The sequence below is a fragment of the Dromaius novaehollandiae genome, chromosome 3 (assembly GCF_036370855.1).
Source record: "Dromaius novaehollandiae isolate bDroNov1 chromosome 3, bDroNov1.hap1, whole genome shotgun sequence".
NCBI classification, from domain to species: domain Eukaryota; kingdom Metazoa; phylum Chordata; class Aves; order Casuariiformes; family Dromaiidae; genus Dromaius; species Dromaius novaehollandiae.
The window spans coordinates 7,592,603-7,614,615 of NC_088100.1; the positions used below are offsets into that span (position 1 = coordinate 7,592,603).

General features: G+C 40.2%; 1 protein-coding gene across 1 annotated transcript in view; it reads right to left on the minus strand.

Moving 5' to 3' along the window:
- Positions 1 to 251: 251 nt before the first annotated feature.
- The window catches only part of PTCHD4 (patched domain containing 4), a 90,983-nt gene continuing 69,221 nt past the window's right edge, over positions 252 to 22,013 (minus strand). Inside the window, exon 3 of the mRNA XM_026108692.2 lies at positions 252 to 2,047. Within this exon, the coding sequence (XP_025964477.2) occupies positions 414 to 2,047 (1,634 nt within the window). The 3' untranslated portion in view covers positions 252 to 413. The remainder of the gene's footprint in view (positions 2,048 to 22,013) is intronic.

Below are 22,013 nucleotides of genomic sequence, written 5' to 3' on the forward strand. Positions count from 1 at the left end.
AGTTCCCTTTTCTCAGTTGAAATGTTCTGTGGACAACTTTATCAAACTATTCTGCCTTTTTCCCTAGTAATATCTTAATGGTAACTCTTTTTTCACCCCTGCTTGTCTTACATGTGACAGATCAAGCAATTCTCATTAGAGCTACAGTCTGAGATTCAGGAACGCTTAGTGGCCAACAGACTCTTCCTTAGTGGAGAATGAGGATTCAAAGGAAACATTTGATATTATTTTTACTTTCATTATTTTTGTTAAAAAAAGTTTGCACCTTGATGTGTCATGAATACCCCTTCTTGATCTTCCTTTGCCTTGTCAGACCTGGCCAGCACAAGCAGCTGAGATCTTTGCTCTATTTTCCCTGCATCTCTGTGCAACGCTTTTTAAAAAGAGAATATATTATTTTTTTTCTAAGCGTTTCAGACTGCTGTCACATGATCAGGATTCTCCTGAATCTCTATGCATTCGATCTCTTCTCGTTCCTTCCTTTTGGCCCGTTTCTTTTTCTTGTGGTGCTTTTTGGAAGGTGGGAAAAAGGTTAGAAAGACGGGCAAAATAACAAAACAGTGTAGAAGTGTGCAACTGCCGGCAAGCAGCAAGCATTTGAACAGTGTGAAGGTCAAGTTTGAAGGCACAAAGAGAAGGGGGACCAACCCAATAAGAAAAGAAGTAACATTTTGCAAAATGGCTGTCCCATGCTCTTGGAGGGAGTTCTTTATACACTGAGTTCGGGTGTGCTCCGTAGCTAGTACAAATGTATAAAGCAGGGGTGCACAGTGATCTATGGCAAAATTCAAAGTGTAGATAAGGCACAGTATAGAAATGCAATCCATGTCTACATTCCATAAGGTCATCAAGCCAAGGACACCCAGCTCTACTGAGGTGACACTGAGAATTAACCAGAAATTTCCCAGAGGATGGATAACCAGGAAAAAGGTCAGTATTAACATCAGCAGGATGCCAAAACCAGAAATCAGGACAGGCATAGTTACTGATAAACCATAGTGGTCCATGAAGACAAAGGTAGGATTGAACACAATGAACTTGATGCTCTGTATAAGAGAGAGGGGCCTTAACTTCTCCAACAATTGCACCGCCTCCCTCTGTGTGTTTTCACTAGTCCTGGCCACCAGGTACAAGCGAGAAGCAATTATGTTGTTCTCATCTCCAGCCTTGGAGAAAATGATGTCATTTTTGAAGTGCTGGAATTCTGGCTTTTTTAAAAAGGAGTTCTGGAGGATGCTGATAAAGTCACTTTTGTTGGTTGCAGTAATATTACCCACTCGAAGGTACTGGTAATACTGTTCAATCCAGGATACTGTATTGAACCCCCGGCTCAGTGTTTTTAGGTCTTCTTGCACAGTGCCATTCCAGTACTCCAGAGGTTCATAAATGTAGAATCCTATCACTGGGCTGTAGTTGCTGAAATACTTTTGCTGGATGACGGCATAGGAGACACTAGGAGACTCACTGGCAAGAAGGTTGATAATGTTGGCTCCATCATTAATCTGTAAGCACCCCATAAAGGAGAAAGAGGCATAGATGAGATACAGTATCACCACAAATGGCTTGACATAGATGTTGGTAATCCACTCATTGTAATGCTCTCGGAGAAAGTGCTGGATAAAGTGATGCTGGTACGGGTTGGTCTCATGATGAGAAGTATGATGATGGCCATCATTCATCATAGTCTGGAACCACACAGGCTTCCGGTCCAGGTATTCTGCTGAAGGGATTTTACAGCAGAAGATGCTGTGATAACGGTTCTGCTCCAACTGGCCAGCGAAGACCAGGCAGGAGCCAAAGAAGGAGAAGATATAGAAGTAATTCAACAGAATGGAGACACACATATTCTGGCAAAAGACTTTTACAGCTTCAATGTTGGTGAAAGGGCTGGCACCCATGCCAAAGGCTATGAAGTACAAGGAGCTTGTCATTGTATAGGAGACCATGACATCCGAGTAGGCATCTGCTACTCTATCCTTGAATGGCAGATTCTCTCTGGTTCGACGCCATCCTGAAAGAAGTTCAAACACTCCTTTGGTTCCATGACCTGAAATGGTAAAACAAAAAAATATATATGTGTATATATAACAGGGGGCACATTTTTTCATCCTGCAGCAGTTAAAAAATTTTGTCAACTAAATTTTGTTATGATTTTCTCACTAGTTAAATGAAAGCACAATGCTCACATATGTCTGTCTAAAGCTAGATACCAGAATTCATGTGCAGGTGCTTAAATAAATGGCCTGATATTCTGAGATTCTCCATGTTCAGCATCCCTGTCCTGAGTGATGAAATACACTTTGAAAAGATACTCATTGATTTTAATAGCCATTGAATTAATTCCCAAATGAACCGCCTATTTATAACAAAGCAGGATATTAAGTTCAGCTTAAGTTTGGGGTTCATTCTTGAAATTCCTTGTGGCAGCCTACTGCATCTTTCAAGGTTTAAGGGATTCATTTTGACATACTTATTAATGCAAGAAGCAACATTTCTTCCAGAGTATAAATTAATAGTGTTACCTGAGAAGTGAGTAGGTGTGAGCAAGACATGGATACCTTGGTTCTTGGTAATGAACAAAGGAAAAAAAATGTACTGTTATTAAATCTACATAACCAGAACACCTTGTATAATGGTTCTCTACCTACTGTGTGAAATTGGAAAGCCTCAGTTGTTGTCTGCAAGATTCCCTACTTGTCCCTACCTGACATGATGGTGATGATGATGAAGAATACAATATTTGCTACATCATTAGACCACATTAATTGTCTGGAAAACTTTTGCTTTCTTCGTGATCATGTCTCTCTGTCTCTTTCTCTCTCTCAGCTATCAAAGGCTCCTCCTCGTGAGGTGGAATTCCCTCAGCGGGAGGACATTCGGAAAAGAGTCAGAGGTGATCAGTGCTCCAGGAAAGGTTCTTACTTTGTGTTCCATCCTAAAAAGTATTTTAGGGGTATGATCTTTTATTTTAAATTGAAGCTTTATATAGATTTACCCATCACTGTCAGAATCCAGGAATTCTACAGCTATTAAGTTTTGGGACAGAACTATAAAGTTAAAGCTAAGATTACTCGAAAAAGTTTAACTAGTAAAACAATTATTCATTGTGTGTATATATATATATATATGTATATATGTACACACACATACATACATAGGTGTAATTTATACTTAGAATATATATATTCTTTTATATCCCTGCAGAGAATTTCATTTTTGGGGAAAAATAAAAATTAATATTAAACAAAACATAGCCAAAAGTATTTGCCTTTCTGTCTCTCCAGGACAGCATGGGTCTCCTGCGGGCCTTGTGTCATATCTGTCATCCCTGAGCTGTTATCTTGGATGTCCTAGGGTGTCTCAGATAGTATTACATATGGAGGAGATCTGAATCACTTCCTGGATGTCTATATGTTTACATGTGTGTATCTGAAGCAGTCATCATAGGCTCCCCTTATCCTCAATGGAGGGGAAAATAAAAAGGCTTCTAGAGATTTTGACCAAATGTAGGTCCCTACTTTAGGAGGAGGTGAATGTTAACTTCTTCCTCATTGACTATCAGGTGTGATTGTCTTGGTGGGGTGACTGTCACCCTCACACTCTGTGTCAACCTGAGCAGGACACAGGTTTCCTCTATGGAAAAGAAAATACAGGAATGCAGGCAAGATGCCTCAGAAATGGAGGGAGGATGAGTCTGATATCATATAGACTGTTTTCACCATAAAGTCATATTTTTTTTATTCTGAAATGATGAAAAATTTTTGATAAACTCAGGGGCCAGATAGCTGCCAAAGTTCTCCCACTGTCTCTTACCACAGTCTTAAGTTACAACATAGCTACTCTGGCTGGGGCTTCCTTAACATTAGCCAACATGCAAAGGTTGGCAGCCTTAACCTCAGCATGATCCCTCAGGAAGGATGAACCCTCTAACTCTCACTCCTACCAGTTCAGAACCAATTGTCAGTTCTCAATCTTCTGCTTTTTAAGCTCTCACAACAGCAGTCTCATCCAAAACTCAATGATATGAGTGGAAAGACTCCTATTCAGTTTTCTGCATTTTGGATCAAGCCCTGACAAAATTTTGGACAATGTAAGGAGATACACTACTGGGCAGAGGAAGCGTTAGAAACAGCTCCTCCATCTCTGTGTATGCATTCAGTTTGTGTAACAACAGAATTACATGCAGCAAAGCAGGAGGTAATATTCTTGTAACTAAACCAAAATATGACAGCAGGAGATTTGCAAATAACGAAGTGTGTAATAGTGAACAAAAAGTCTGTTGAGTTTCTCTTTTGATTTAAAGTGTTTAGATTCATACAGCCACTTAAGCTGCCCAAAGCAGACTCCTGACAGCCATTCTAGACAAGGAAAATTACAGCATAAGCTGTCAAGTTCTGTGAATGCTACCTGTTTTACTGCAAATCAGCATCTCCAGTGAAAGATAAACACACAATGTTACAGAAATCTTGCAGTTAGCAAAGTGGAAATGTTTCCGTCTTATGAATCAGCATCTTGCTTTGGGAGGGACCTTGGATTTCTTGGTAAGTTTAGGGTGAGTCAGTTCAAATTCCCAGGGCATGGCCTTCTGGCACACTGTCACATTTAGACTGTCTAGCAGAAAAACGGTATCCTTAGTCTGAGCAGAGTTACAGAATCCAATGACTTGGTGCAAATTTATCTTATATTTAAAGCAAGCATGTAAATACTCTCCAGAGTGTGGACCATGGTGGCTGGTCATGTGTAAGACAAATCTGTTCCAGTGCCCATGTCCTGGCTCTGTTTAATTTAATGGTAATCATGCTGTGTTTACTACTGCTTTTCCTCAGATATCTGTGCTCATCCCCTTTCCATCTACTAGCTGATTCCAGATCATTCTTTTCCAGATGTTTCTGCTGAAGGTCCCTCTAGAATCTGATTGTACCTCTTGAAACTTGTTAATATCACACATGTATGGCTGCAACACCTTTTCCTTTCCCACCCAGCTCCCAGTATCCCTTGCCCCTTCTCTTCCAGCTTTAGGCACCCCCCTTCTTTCTTTCTCTCTCTCTTGCTCTCTTTTCTTTTTTTCTTCTCTTGTGAGGAAGTCTGAGGGAGATGGGCAGTAGCATCATATTTGTGCTCTGATAGCAGGTGGCATTCCTCCTGTCTCCCCTTCTCGACCAGCCTCTCCCACGGAGGGCAGAGTGATCATGCTGAGCTTCCCCCCACTCTCCAGGTGATCTCCTGCCATCTAGGACTTAGGGAAACTGTAGTCTGCAGATAGCACATTGGGAACAATTATTTAGGGTCTGGAACAGTTTCTTAAAATGTCTTTCTTCTCCAATCTCTCTTCTCCCTTCAACAACAAAACTGAAGGAACATTGGGTCAAACCAAGGGTTGCTCTACTTCTGTCTAGTTGACCTGACAAAGAATACGGATAGATTTTTAAGAAAAGGGTATTGGAAGCAGGGCACTTATAGAGTCATTCTTTCCCAGTTTAGCCTCTGAGATTTTGGCAGTCAGTAGTGAAAAACCTGCCAAATATCAGCGGCTGCATTTGCAACATCATGTTTGGAGACACTGATGGACCTTCATGAATTTATCTGAACCCTTTTCAAATCCATATAATTGTGGGAGCTTCTTGTTAGGAAACAGAGGTAAAAATGAATCATAAAACCAAATAAAAAACCCCCAACAATTTGGAGATGTTAAAATAGATAGAGTGGATCACTTTGATGTTTTTAAATCAGAAAATTGTCAGAGCAAGTCTTTTCACACAGTTTGAGTTATGATGAATGGGCACTTTCCAAACAGGCCTTAGGTGAAGAAATGCTCTACCAGCTCTATCAACAATTTATAGTAGTATCGACTTTTTCTCTGCTTATTACATAATCTCACTCCTCTGCCAGCCTGTGAGGTTATGTTCACTCTTGCATCTATACCATGCTTTTATTCTTACTCAGTTTTAAATTGTAGTTAATCAAGTTCTCAGCAATTTGTGCCTGAGTGCATTTAATCTTAAGGTAGGTATATATTGACTAATAAAAAGGTTCTTCCTTCTGAAACGTGTATACAAAGACTACCCAGGAGTATACACTAATGTGTATGCATTAACCTGTGTTAAAACTGAAGATTAAAATAGTATTATTACACCGTAGATTTTTTTTCTAATGGAATGAGTAATATCTTAAGAAATAAAACATTGCATTCCTCTTTGAGGATGAAACCTGGCAGTGCTTTTCTTATTATTTCACAAATGTAAACTTTCTAATTGTCCCCCCTTTCCAGATAACTTCTTCTGTATCACACAAAACTGGGAAATGGGGAGTACGGTGCAGTCTTTCTCTCCCGCTGGGAGATCTGGTGATGACATTCAATACAGAGATTTCAGGGATTTGAGAATGCTTTTAAGAGGGAAGGGACCTCCTACCTTTTTATGCAAAGCAGTGGAATTTTCATTTACATTTAAAACAAGGAACATTTTCAACAGTACATTTAGTATTATGGCAAAAGTCATATGTTAGTAGAGCCCTGAAAATTTGCTCTCCCAGGCATTGCCTTCTCATTGCTCAGTGGGGACATCAGCTTAGTTTTGTAAGACAGGTGAACGAAGCTCTGCTTCTCATTTTCAGATCACAAAGCACAGCTAGAAGGCACAACAGCAACAAAGGGGTCCAGATCCTGTGAAATCCAACATCCTGCCTGTGCATACATGTGCAAAACTTCTGCTTTTACCAAATGCATATTTGATGGAGTGGCTACATTATCACTAAAGATTCTACATGGCCCCCCAAAATCTTTTCTTCACTGATTTTACCACATCATCACTATGTTATCAAGTTTTTCAGTCAGTATCTGTTCTTTTCTCCAGATGAGCAGGTCCATTCCCCTTCCCCACAAAGGAAAAAAAACTCTTTTGTCTGCATTGGACAGAAGTTAGTATTTTTCTGACATTCCCAATGATTCAGACACCAGAGTCACTCTGTGAAATTCTATTCCTTCAATTTCATTGCTAATATCACTACCAAAATTGACAGTAGCATTAAGTTCATTGGGCAGTTCAAGGAGGTTCACAGGTTCCTTCACTCCGGGTCAAAACTGCCAAGTCTCCCTAGTACTAACATGACATGAACGAAATACAGCAATCTTGTATTTGTCAGACAAGCAACAACCTATGACTACTAAAGAAGAGAGAAGACAGACAGTTTAAGTCCATTATTTATAGGAGAGTAAATAAGGGAGGCTGCAGAGAAGACGGAAATATGTAATGCTTTTTCTGTTTCAATCTTCAAAAAAAAGATTAGTTATGAGCACATATTTAAAGTAAGTTTTAAGAGGATAGGTATAGAGACCAGAAGAATTACAGAATTGCAGAATTCTGTGAATTGGGATTGGAAGGGACCTCTGGAGATCACCTGGTCCAATCGCCCTGCTCAAGCAGGGTCAGCTAGATCAGGTTGCCCAGGACCATGCCCAGCCGGGTTTTGAATATCTCTGAGGATGGAGATTCCATAACCTCTCTGAGTGAAATAACAGATTAAAGACCACTTAATTCAGTTAAATTTATTCATGCTGGAAGAGTTTGGAAAAATTAATCAAATAAAAAACAGAGCCAAAGCAATCTCCAAACTATTAGCAGTTACCTTAGAGAATACATGTAAATGGGATGATCCAAGAAGAATGGAGAGGGAAAGCATAGTATCTATCTTCAAAAAGGAGACAGTGAAAGAGCTATAGAACTTAAGGCCCATCAGCATATTTTTTATCTTAAAAGGTAATAGAATAAGCAATAGTAAACTAACTTATAGTCACTGAGAGGATAAGAACGTGATCAGAAAAAGCCAAAATAGATTTATCGAAAACAAATTATATCAGTTCAGCCTAATTTCTTTCTTTGAAAAGTAGCTGGCATAATGGGAAAAGGGAGGAAGATATCTATTTTGCTAAGGATATTAATATCTTTTTACCAGACTTAGCAAGTTTTTTTATACTACTGTACTTGGCATTCTCACAAGCAAACTAAGAGAATACTGTCCAGAGAAAAAAAATAGGAAATATGTATTCAACTAGTTGAAAGAATGCAAGTACAAAGTTGTTGGCAATGATTTTTCAAATTGGGGAGGACGTTTCAAGAGAGATCATGTCAGAGGTCCATCTGGGGCCTCGTTCTATTTAATATTTTCAACTAATGATTTGGATACATGCAGAATTTTTGCAAAAGGCTGAATGGGGGAGGTATGCAAACCCAGTGTAGAGCAAGATTAGAATGTAAACTTGGAGAGATAGTCAGAAAACAATAAGATTAAATTTAATGCAGACAAATGCAAAGTGATAAGCTTTGTTTTGGGAAATCAAACGGAAGAAATACCTATTAAGCACTAACATTTGAGAAAGAAGCAAGACAGCTTATTTAGGGGCTATGGTGAATTGCAAAGGGAATATGCCCCAAATATGCTTTTGTTGAAACATATAAAGCTTATCTTAGCCTGAATTACAGGTAAACATGTAAGATTTTGGAGGTAATAATTGTGCTTATTCTGGTATTATGGAGGCATAAGCTGGAGTATTGTTTTGAGCTGGGGCATGCAATTTTAAAAAAGATGTGGGGAAAAATGGGATGAATTCCTTGGGGAATAAAAATGACAAACAGTATCTTTGTTGCAAAACATGAAAAATGCAAAGAAAAGCTGAATGAATTGTTCTATTCTGTTTATTTATTTATTTTTTTCCCTACACGCTAGAATGCTGATGGAGACTCGATAACAGTCCTTCAATTTGAAAAAGGTTGTTATGAAGAGGACAGCAATCAATTATTCCCCATGTCCACTGGGAGGAGGACAAGAAGTCATTGGCTTCATTTGCAGAAAGAAAGATTTAGGTCATATATGAGAAAAACAAATCTTTCTTCCTCTAAGGATCATTAAACACTGGAACAGACTGTCTAAGGAGGTTGTAAAGTCTTCTTCATTGCAAGCTTAAAAAAACAGGTTAGGCTAATAAAAGTCAATGGAGGTCTATGTATGTCCTGACAGTGCTGTGAGATGGACTCTATTTTGATTCCTGAGGTTTCCCTCACCTCTGCATTTGTATAGTCCTACCTAACTTTGACCACCAACATTACTTAAGCCTGAAAACCAGCCTACCTTTGATACTGTCTTAAAAGAAGCCTGCCTGTTCAGCATTTATCGGTTGCTTTTGCTGTAACCTGTAAACTCTTTGGGCTTGGAATTTCATCTGAATTTATCATCCAACTTGGTATCAAGGCCCCAGTTGCTGTCAGAAGCCACCAGGTACTTTTGGAGGAGGGGCTGGATATTGCCAGCTTCTGTAAACCTTCTAGGAAGGAGGTCCAGCATGACATTATGTGCTTTTTTGGGTCAAGGCATAAGGAGGAGAGTTTGCCTATATAAGTGATAACTATAGAAATCCATGTTGTCTTGGCTATATTTCAAACCAAAACTGAAATGGGTACTGTAATAGGGCTTTCAATAACAGGACAAAATCATGGGGCTTTTAATCATAGGAAAATGCCGTTAAAGTTAAGTGCCCAAACAGAGTTTTACTCAACTGCCCCAGGAAATCCAAGAATTATATTCAGTTTTCATTAACAATCACACATGTAATCTTGCCATATATACAGAGGGCAAAGACTGCTTTCTTTGAAATCAGAGTGGTGGGCACTAAGTACATTTTTAGTTTAAAATTCTATGCTGCTAGTTTATAGGAAATGACCTTTCCATTATTTCATCTAGCATAACAAGCGATAGCTCTCTGAGGAGGGGGTGGGGAGTCATGATTTTTTCCCTCAGGAATAGATGAACAGGGCACGTGGAAATTTTTTCTTCCTGAGCACTAGAGGGTCCAATTCATCTCCTGGAACATCTGAGCATATTTTAGCTAATCAATCTCCATACTAGCAGGGGCCATGGCCATTAGCAGCATATTGACATGACCTATTCACTAACTAAATGTTTTGAGCCAGTATCGTCCATCCAAGTGAGACTTAACAGCCTGTCATATTTGGGAGGTGAGGTTAAGTGATCTAATATTCTCTTCTGGCCCTGAACTTTATGAAAATATGAACTTATCCAAGCCTATTGATTTGAAAATATGTCATTTTAGATAGTTTAGGCTCACACAATCCCTTTTTTTAAAGAGGAGAAACTTTCTATTTCAGCAATGTAGGATTCATTTGCTCTTCTGCCTAATCACTAATGTTACTACTCCCACTCACATTCAGGAAACTAAAGCACAAAGAGATTAAGTAAATTCATCACAGTCACACAGACAGTGGTAATTGTTAATTAAGGTACTCAGCTGGGCAAGGAACAGACCTCATTTTATTTGCATCCATGTAAAAAGCTATAATTTTACTAGAAAATGAAACTTATTTGAAGAAAGTTTCCTGTAGGAGATGGTGGGAAAACACTCGCTAGTAGTATAGTGAAATACCAGCTTTTATAGTATCTCTTAAAGCTGAAGTCAAAAGCTATGCTCTTTAACCCATCATCATACCAAACTGGTTTCTTTCTGTCATGTCTATTCTCCATCAATCAACTTCTCACATCCATTGTATTAATTTTCAGGTGTAAAGTTTGGCAATGACATTGCAGATTTACGTGCAATGTAAATTTAAGTACTCGAAAACCTCTTCACAAGCATTGACCCTCCCTCTGCCATGAAGGTTAATGATTTTTATATAGTTTAGCCAAATATCAGAACACTTGCTAAAAGACTTTCTTGACTGTCTGGACAGGAGCTGATTGTATCTTCCATGGCCAAAGACCATCCACATTTCAGCAGGGAAGAAGCAGTAGAAAGGAAGTTTAAACTACTGCCATATGAAGAGTCAATAAATCCCTGGAATCCTTGGTGCACAAGGAAAGGAAGATTTGAAGCTTAGTGGGACTTCAGGCAACAGGATATATGAGGATATATGAGGATATATGTGTACCTTAATCTGGATCTTCTTCCACAGACATATATCTTAGGACAATGTATTTGGGCAAGAAGTGGACCTTGGCCAGAAAGTTGATCAAAGATAAGAAAGACTACTTCTTGTAGCAAATCTAAAATATAGGTACTAAAAGCATGGCTTTCATCTTATTTCTCTCTATATACCTCTAAAATGATTGTAATTTGATTGTTCACACAACTGGATTGCTGTAAATATCTTCTTTATTTACTTTTATCTTAGCTGTTGTTCTGTGTTAGTGGTAACTTTTGTAATTAAGGGGGTCTGATCATGCAGGTGAGGGACTAAATCACTCTCACAGTGGTTAGTGGTTCAGTCTCTCCCTACAATCTTAATACAAGATGTGGAGCAGACTCTCATCCAACCTTAAGATGCCTGGGATGGTTCAGATTTTAGGAGTAGAGGGTACAACTGTGGAAGCAATGTCTTCTGCTTGCTAGTGTTGTCCCAGTGGAAGTGATTCCTTGAACCACAGGGATTATCAATGATATTATAATTTTTACATCTTGTGAATATCACTTAGCTTAGAGCAACAGATATGAGGAACACACTTGTAAAGGTCAACTGATGAATCTCCTGGAGAAATTTTGTTTTGACTGACCATATGATTCTGTATCACACTGGAGACATGACATTTTGTGATTATTTCAAAGCTGTATACAAAGAACATCTAAACAGAGAAATTAAATCGTTTCTAGACACATTCTCCTTGTGATGCCGTGGCAGGTGTGAATTTTCCCATTTGAGCTAACTGGATTTATATAGACATGCTGACAGAATAGTTTACACCCTGCTGTGCCTTTCCATCTTAAAAATATGCAGGGTAGAATTGCTCTTTTAAACCACAAATCCGCATCATAATAAATTGGCTAATTTACAGAGCCAGGCTCTATAGCAGGAGTGCTTAATGTAGTGCAATGAAACCTCAGCCTGCTGAACTGCACATCTTTAGCGACAAGGACCTCCAGGGAAATCTCCAGTGCCGTGCAAGGGTGTTGGCATTGCTAGATTTTAGCACTTTGGGCAAACGTAGCAAAAGGACTTGAAGCCATTGGTAATATCATAAATGAGGTCTGTTATGCCTAATAGATATTCCTATTTCCTTAACAGTATTTCTGCCAGCCTAGGACCACATGGCAGGCCTGAACATATCAGTGCCTCCCGGCTCCTCGGTGGTAGTGTAGCCCTGGTGCAATGCGAACCCCGTTAAGAAAACAACAGCTGTAATCCTAAGGTGCGTGATGGGGCACTTCTGATAAACATACAGACTATGACTGATGCCTTCATGTGTGCTTCGACTGATTGCCTTTTCTTCTGTTTGCATAAGCACTTCCAAAAGCCTTTTAAATAATTCTGAGAATTGCTGATGAGACCAAAACATAAAAGAGTCAGTCTCCTCGTGGGCATTTCAGTGGAGCCTGACTGATAGCAACCCTGTCAGTGTCTGAGGCTGAAAAGCAACGAGGTAAGAGGCAAATATTAGTTCTGTCTTGTGTTTGCTGTATATTGGCACTTCACAGCTCAGTATCAGCCTAACACGGCTCCCATAAAATGACTGCAAACTCCTTAACCACAGCCAGAGCTGTGGATCTCTCTGCAGTCACTACAGCGGGAGACTGACTGCTTTAGCTTAAGGTTATGCTTTTACATGACTCTCCCACTGAAAATGCTTCTCTCTTTCCATTGCTTAAAAAGGGAGCTGAAATAACTAGGCTAGTCCAGATAGCCTGACTTTTAGACTGCTAAAATTACACGAGATTAATCCTATCCTCTGTCTCCATCCTGATTTCTGAAATCCTCCAATGGCAGAAGAAAGCCTATACAGAAACATATACTTGTAGAACAAGAAAGTGATGTAATGAAATACCAGTCATAGTGGAGTCCCTCTGTTAATTTGTTTTCCAAGATCCTAAAGAATGCCAGTCTGTAAGTTACATTAACACTGATCTGCTGTTTTGAGAACACAGATGAAAAATGGTGGTTCACTTGCTCTTTTGGTATTTTTTCTTTTAATGCTCCCTTCAGCTAACCAGCTGCACAGTCCTCACCAGCCCCTTTCACTCTCTTTTCCTTCACACCTCAAAATAATAAAGAAACCCAGATGTGAGCATGCAACAAGGACAACTGGGCTAAAGTGCATGGTGATCATTTACTTACATGTCACAGCTCTTCTCCCCATCCTCAGTCCTGCATCGGTTTCTGTTTCTCATATCGCAAATGCTCCAAGGCAAACACTGTTACCCTATCTGCATGGAGACCAGCGTAACAGGACCTTGATTTGATTTGCATTCAGAGTAATTAATGCTAACATGAATTTGGCATTTTGATTTTGAATCTTATTTATGGATCTTTCTTATTGACAAGGCCTGTCTAGAGCTACACCACCAGCAGCACTAGGTAGAAGCCTGGGGTTTAGCATTGGAGATGCGCCAAAGACCTGCTAGTCCAGAAGCAAATGTGTTTCTAGCTGAACCATAGCAACATCACTTTGTATTCAAGGTTAGTTTCCCATAGTTCATTTTAAGGTCAGATTTTACAAGCTTTCATGCCTAGAAGGTCATCTTTTTCTTGCTAGAAAGATCTGAAATATTTAGTAGCAAGCCTCACCCCCAGCCCATGCACTGAAACAGAGCTAAACACAGAAATCATATCAATAGACGTGATTAATCTTTAAACTGCACAGCTTGTTATGTGTGATTTACATTTGAGCTAATATATAGTGTTTGCAAATTGTATATAAACTTGGAATCCCACTTAGCTTTCTGCTGTGCTTAGTAACGAATTAAAATGCTTTTTTCTTTTTCTCATCTAAGCATTTTAATGAACAATGTAAACAAGAGGAAATTGCCATCCGTTGATAGGGATTTAAGTGACATATAGAAGACAAGGGAACTAATTTAAATAAAGCTATTAATGAATTAATTATTTATTCATTTATTGTAAAAATACAGGATGGATTTGTGACACTGTTCACAATAAGTTTTGTTTATGAGCATGATATCTGACTAATAACATCTGAAAGAAAATTAGATCAGGAAGATGCCAGTGAGTCTCAAAAAATGAAAGTGTTTTGGTCTAATATGCATTCTTCTATCCAGAAAAAACACCCTAAACTTGGATCATTACAGAAACAGCAAGTTTGGCTTTTTGCTACTTTTTGGCATAGAGAGAGCAGCTGTGTGCTCTTCAAGGAAAAGCAATAAAATGATTAAAAAGAGTTGGAGCAGCAAATATAAAGTGTGAATGAATGTCTGAAAAATGACCAGTGCATTTGTATGTTTGAGAAAATGAAGATGGCACATGCGTTTAAAATAATGGGACACGTTTCTGTGGCTACCCATGATACATGTATAACATTTTCCGTGATGTGATACAATTGTGAAAGGGGAAAATTTTTACCTTTCACTGATGAGACGCATTTGTATAATCTAAAATTTCTGATCTGCAAGATGCCAGAAGGGAAGAGGGAATAACCAGAAAAAAGAATCACCTCTTCTTTCCCTAGCGAAACTGGGCGCTATCAGGGCACTACTGTCCCTTTGCTTGAACAGTTGGAAGCTGGCCTAGACAGAGCTTTTTAGGGATTTATCTCCCTTTGCAAGGGATATAGGCAGACTGATAGAGGATACGTGTCATATTTCCCTGAAGGCTAATGGAGCGCTCTCTGTTTACATTGGCTGGAGATCTGGTCCTGTGGTTAGCTTGATTTGTTGGTTTTGTAATATATTAAAGAGCGTGAGTACTGCGTCTTGGCTGCAATAGCTCATCTGAGACTGGTACACCAGGGTCAGCTTCTAGCTGAGAAAAGCAGGAATAACTTTTATCACAATAGTTAATGCAGACAAATTCAGAAATTATTCCGGCTAGTGACGCCGTGGTGCAGAACACCTGCACTCCTCTCGGCCACTGAGGTTTCCACCAAAACTACTTATCTTGATGCAAAAACACACCTTTTCTGCAATGGAGAGAGTGCTCCACGCTGAAGTGAAAGAACCCATCTGCTGACAGGGTGATATTTTTAACAACACTGTTAGTGCAGGATTTGCTGACATTTATTTGCTTCAGAGGAGGGATGAAAAGGCAGCGCGAGGAGGCAATGTTAGCCTTTTGCTTCTGTTTGCTGGGTGTGAAGAAAATACAGAGCACAGACTCAGCAGCTCTTACAGGAGGAAGTAAATTTCCCTTTCCCCTTCCCCAAAAGCCACATCCGAGTTCTGCATTGCACAAGGATATGGAGAGAGGCTGATCTGCTGCTGTTGCCAAGACCAAGACAGCTTTCAAAAGCCAGGCGAGAGGTGCACTGCAGGGCCTGGCTTTGCGCTCCCCGCGGGAGCACTGCAGCTCTGGCTCGGGTAGACCCACCAGCAGGTTAATTCGCACGGGGAAGCCTCCTCCAATGCGAGCTGTGTTCAGCTGCAGGACAGAGGCAGCTGCCAAGCAGATGATGCAGCAGCAGGGCTGCTGCCCTGGATTGCGATATGCAGTTTGTGCTGCTCTGGCAGTAGCTCTGTGGAGGCACAACAGCCCTCTCAGATACTCCCAGCTTGTCCCTATAAATCTACCCTATGGGTCATGGCTTACAGATCCAGGATCTGTGGACTACACAAATGCCATCAAAGCATCAGCTATGCAGGCAGTGGTGGATGGAGGAAGGCTGCTAGACTGTTATACTGGTCCTCCGCATGCCTTTGCATGGGCAAGAGACCACTTCTGGACATAAAAGTTTAGTCTCTGCATCGCTTGACAAAGGGTGAAAAGCAATGAGAGAAGAAATGACTCATCTAAATGACTGGAATAAAATCCTACCGATTATGTCTCACTATGCAGCTGTATTGGAAAACTATAACCACAACATATGGATGCTACACTGGCTGCTCTGTGACTCTCAGCTAGGCACATATCAAGATTGTTTTAAAAGCTCTAATGCTATGTCATATGGGTGGTTCAGGAAGATAAGAATACTTGCATAAATTCATGGAGGAAAACTGCATGGAGGGGTCATTAAAGTCAAAGACAACATGTCTGGCCCTGGAAGCTAGTTAGCCAGGAAGCACTGGAGTCTGGGGAGTATTCTGGGAAAGAGTGACTTTATGCTTGCTCTGCTGATAGACGCATTTTTAAGCATTCGCTATGGACTACCATCAGAGATAGGATGCTGAGCTAGATAAAACCATTTGGCCTGAATCAGTATGAATGCTTTTATGTCCCTATGTATATTCACGGGACTGACCACATTAAAATCCATGTGCCCATGAAGAATGAATTAAAGCTGTGCAACTCTTCCTACCCTTGATTCTGGCCTGTTCTCTTTGAATTTTTGACCTTACTGACTAGTCTTAACACCACTTAGAAGCCTGTCTTTGAATTTATATGAATACTTGCCCCATTCAGTGTGTGCTATTTACCTTCACTACTTGAACACTGCACTGAATATAAAAAGATTCAGTTGCTGTGGGCTGACATGGTGGTGCCTGCATCCATTCCCACATGCACTATATACATTAATGAATATCATGACCTCTGTGAGATTGTTATGGATACTACCCTAATTTTGAGAGTGAAACTGAGGCAAAACAGAAACTTAAGCTTAAAAATATCACCAGGATCCATCAGTGCTCACTTAGAGATGAACAGGCCTTGATGTTCTTGTGTAACACAGAGCTTTCATTTCACTTAACATGCTCAAAGCCTGGTGTCAGTCAATGCATTCGTCATACTTTTGGGATTCATATCTTGGGTGTTAGACCAACACACAGAAAAAGTGAAACACTTAACCAGTAGATATCTGTTAATACATTTTGCTTTCACAATTTTGAAGAGGCAGGGTCCTGCTTTTTCTGCAAGCCCTAGACCCCTTCTCTTACCACTTTTCAGCCTTTTCAAGAGGCAAGGCTCCCACCAGCAAAAGCCTCCTTCCCCTCATGGTTCTGATTCATCCCTCAAGTCCCCGGCCAGATGTCCCCATGCAGAGCTGAAATCAGACTGACAAGATCTTTCCCAGTTTTGTGGTGCATGGCCTCATCTTCAGGTTGCTTCTCATAAAACCCAGTGAGCCTTCTCATGGCAAATCTCCCACAGACATTTGATATGCCTAATGATGGCATTAAAAATATGAGTGTGCTAGCTTCTGCAAGCCTTAAAAATAATCCTTTTTCAGTTAGGAACATGTAGCAGCTCATTAATATATCTGAAACCTGACTTCTAGCAGCGTGCCCAGCAGAGTATAATTAAGTTTTTTGCTTAATCAGTACTCCAGCAACACTCAGTGCAGCCTTGAAATAATATGAGACATGTCTCTATTTTCAGGGGGGTCCTTTTTGCTAGGGATACCAGGAGCAGTGGGCCAGTCAGCTTAACAGTCCACCCTTTCCAGATTATTAGTTTGAATATTCGTAATTTCAGATGTGAATAGTTTTGAACGTGAATTAATTTGAATGTGTGTTTTCCTAATAATTAAGGAAGAAAAGGGTGAGAAGAGGACTGGAGAAGGAATGATTTCTCTGATTAATTTATTGCTGTGCATAGGTCTCTACAGGGTTTGTTCAAGATTCCTAATCTACATCCACACTAACTAAATCGTTCTAGGGTTCATTCTCTGTCACTAAATCCAGCTTGTTCAGTCTAATCCATCACTAAGCTATTATACACCCTTAGCCTCCAGAACAGAATGCCAACATCCAAACCCTAATTTGTGCCTGGAAATTACTTGGGAAAGTGCCAGGGACCACCCAAAAACATGTCAGAGAGCATGCTAACATTTTAACAGTATAGACAGTCACATGCCTGGCTCTATTCGACTTTTTGATAGAGGCTTTAGCCAAAGCGTGATGATGTTCTGCCGCTACACCTGCACAAGAACTACATCCATGCTGAAGTTCCTTGGTGCTGTTGAGATACCTAGCTTTAATATTTATACCCATAAATATGGGTGAGGCATCTTAATCCCTTTGTGCAGCGGGGAGAAAGCATAATTTACTAATTCAGTTTATCTTTCTTTTATAGGGATGGCTACACTTATTGAAAGTATTTACAGCTGCACTGGTGGGATGGAGATGGATTGCCTTATTTTATAGGGTAGCTGGCACAATAGCACATCTCCAGTGCAGGCTTTAGGACTTGAACCCTCAGATATTCTGAGTCTGTGACTCCGTCCTTACTTTGTACTTGTATTCATTTATTGCTCTGACCATTAAGAAAAAGCAGAGTTTTGCACAGTAAAAGAAATAGGGGACCTGACACGCTGATTCAGCTGATCTCCTCTCTAAAGAGACTGATAAGCAGGAGATTAAGCCTTATAGCAAGCCCAGTGTTGTGAAAGAAAAAGGAGGAATGAGAAAACTACTATATCCAACTGCTTCAATCTATCTGCTTTTAGTGCTCTTTGAAAATTTTGGCAGTGCCAGTCATTGCAATGGAAGTAAAACAGAGATAACCCAAGGCCAGACTACAGACCACATTTAATTGCTTGATAGGTATAAGTTAGAAAGTTAAAAAAAGCTGGAAAAAAGTTTTCTAGTGTGTTAGCCAAAGAGCTTGCTAAGATCAGAAGAAGAAAAATGATAATCTGTACAAGAAGCAAGGTACTAACTATTCTCTATGAATCACTGATCTCCCAACGTGCTTCTCTTTACATTACTTTTATGTCAGCAAAGCTTTATGAAGAGCACTTAGCAATGTGCTTTCGGTGCATTGAATTTACTCAGAAAGGCAAATAACAATAAATATAAAATGAACAAACTATATATATAAATCACCGCAATTTAAACGTGGGACAGAATGTAAAGTTCTGTTTTGTTTTAAAAAGAGATTTTAAGATTGTTTGCCTCCTACAGGAAACTATATATCAGTTTATTTTAGACAATTGATTCTGAGAATGTTGCTCATTCATCCAGACTATGACATTGGAAATTACTGTTTCCCTTCAGTTTTAAAGAACTAAAAGTGATTTCAGATGCTGTCATGAGTTATCATTATAAGACTGAGCCAGAAATTTGTACAGATTCATTCTACCTCTCAGGCTGGTAAGTGAGTGTTATAATGGTCTTTTCATTCATAAGGCTGCTAAATGCAAACCAGAACACTAGGCCAAAAGTTAAAAACATAGCAGTCAGGAATATTAATATTCATTTTGTAATAGCAGTATTAGCTGTAGCCTGTAAGACGTGTGTTCTGTCTTCCAAGGTGTATTTTTCAAGAGGAGTAAGTTCCTAGGACAAATGTTTACCCATAAAAATAATGCTATATAATCTACATCTTGCAACCTCTTTTTAGATGTAATCTTATTCCTATATATGTAGCGTTAGTATTAAATACATTTTACCTCTAAATGGGAAAGCGAAAGTTTCGTGTAGTCTTGCTCTCACTATAAATGGAGTTGTGCTGGTATAGTACCAGATTATTGCTACCTCTGACAGTTTTCTCAGGATTTGCAGTGGCACTAGGGATTCTTCCAACAGCTCCTGTTTGTGGTCTCCTGTGGCTGTGCCAGAATCCTGACTCTCAGCTGAGCAAAAGGAAATTTCCAACACTCATAGTTCACAAGGAAAGCCCCCAAAGTCTGACTCCAGAGTATTAAGAGAGCAGAAAAAGGTTACAGATATTAGTCTTTTTTCCTCTTTTCTTCCTCTTTCCCAGTCTTAGCCATTTAAATCCAATTTTGTGATGAATTCCGCTACAAAAACTCTCACTGTATCGAACCTTTTTCTGGGCACAACGGATTTGGGAGCATGTCTCTTGCATCTGGATAAATTCCAGTAAATTGGAGTTATGCATTCCCTAAAGGATCTTTTTTCTAATTAGAGACTTACTGTCTTACTCTTTACTGTCTTAAAATTTGCCCGTGAAGTGGAAGAGGTCTCCCTCCTTTAATGTATCTGTTTTCCCCCCTGAATGTTGGTTAAGTAGCAAACCAAACAACTTCACCTCAGCTGCTATGATTTCAGTCGGTAATGGCTCACAGAACCCATATAAAGTGTTTATTACCTTTGTTCAGTACTATTCTCAATCACATACTTCACTTTACATCTTTTTTTCCCCACAGCCATCTTCCATGATTACCTTGGCAGACTCAATTCTTGCTTTCAAGCTGGAGTTTTTGCCTGGTATCTTTGGAAATCTACTCTTTTGCCTGCCAGTGCCCCAGCTAATAGCTTGAGCCTGTTGGCCAACTTCAGTTGAATTTAGCTCCAGGGAGAGCTGTCAGAGATGATAGTTTTCTATGAGTCTCACAAGAATCAGGCACTGGTTAGAGGCTGTGGGTTTCCTCAGTGCCTCCTTTCGGGGCAAGGCAGGGAGGGAGCATTCCTCTTATTTATCCTGCCCAGTTATGCCTCCTGGCCAGCCAGCATGCCCATACTAGCCAGGTGTTTCTCTGAAACCACTACAACATCTGCTCTAGATGATTCACTACAACACGGGAGGAGATGGAGAGACGTCTGGACTGAAGACAGGTTTGACATCAAAACATTTGTGAGATATTCTGTGGATGAATGATTGAAAAGAGGTCCCATTAGACCTGCTGGAGTGCAACACGGGGCTAGTTTTGCCCCTGCAGCCACTCCTGCTGTTGCCAGCATGAGGAAGTACATGGGGACCAGCTATTGCTGGAGATGACCTCCTCAGCTGCCTTTGCAGGAGACCTGGAGAATGAATGGAAACATGACATTTCTGGGAACACTGTGTTTATGAGAAACAAGAAGATGGCTGAGCTGATGGTATGAAGAGAAATGTAAGGTAAATAGGAAGGAGCTGGGGGTATTTTAGTAGCAGGGCATAAGGGACCAGGGAAGACTTTGGCGTACTGTTGAAGTAGATGGAGAGTAGAAAGTATTGGGCAAGGTGGGACATGAGAAGGGTTAGGAGCACAGTGGGAGGGTGTGGAGCTGTCCTGACAATTTGGAGGTAGAAAGAAGAGAGCTTGAGAAGATAGAGTTTCAAATGTGGACAACTCAGTTACATCAGCTGGGACGAGTCCAAGCTTATATAAGTAAAAGTCTAGGTTGTCTCTTAGGAGCTGGTCCATTTGGCGAGGTAATGATTTGTCGTCAAGCCGGGGGGAGCCTGGCAGAGCTGGATTTCCACTCCATGAAGTGGTCAGGCAGATTGTCAGATTTTGGCCGTTACATGCTGGGATTGTTTCTGGGGAGTATTCTGAGACCTTACAAAATATGTACTAATATGAACATAAAGTTGTGGACTAGAGTTATTACTGTTAGGAGGTCTGCCACTTCCCTGCCAACAATAGCTAGAAGAGATGCCTTTGCATAGTAAAGAGAGCAATATCTGATTAGCAGGGAATAAAACTATTGCGTCAGCACATCATACAAATGTTATGGTTGCAAGCTGCCAAGAAGCCTGTCATCAATTAATTTTTTCTGTAACCCATTCTGTACAAAACTTTTTTGCCTTTGGCACTACCAGGGTGATGATGGAAGATTTTATTACTTCTGAAAGAGTGGAGCAGGAGGAAGTATGTCCATGCAGACTTGTCAGCGGCCCAGATTAAGGCAGGATGTACCCATTTATCTCTTCTTTGCCTATTTCCTGGGTTTTCATGCATGAACTGAGTAGCACAGAAAAGAAAATGCTCCACCATTCCCATTTGGCCTTTTTATATCTTTTTCTTTTCTCTTTCCCTGTCTCAAATCCATCTTAAGTATTTATTTATATGCACGGAGAAGAACTTTTGCATAGGTGATCAAGAGACCTTTCTCAATTGCCTTTGACAGACAGATTTGTTCTTGCATGTGTAAGCTGATTCTCCAGCATCTACTCATGGGTAGAAGGGCATTCAATGGCATCTGCCCATTTCTTTCGGCACTTGGGATGCCCACCGCAGTGATGTTCACAGCGCAGCTGGAAACAAGCCCAGCCTTGCTATAGGTGGCAGCACTTGCTCTGCGACCCCCCATTTTTGGCTGCAAAAGCATAATGCTTAGAGCTGGTCCATTTATCCTGAGCTGTCCTTAAGAGAAGACAAACTTCAGATGGAAATCACATTTTCTTCATAGGAAGGAGAAGTTTTAACTTCTTGGGATACAAAGGTGGAGCACATAAACT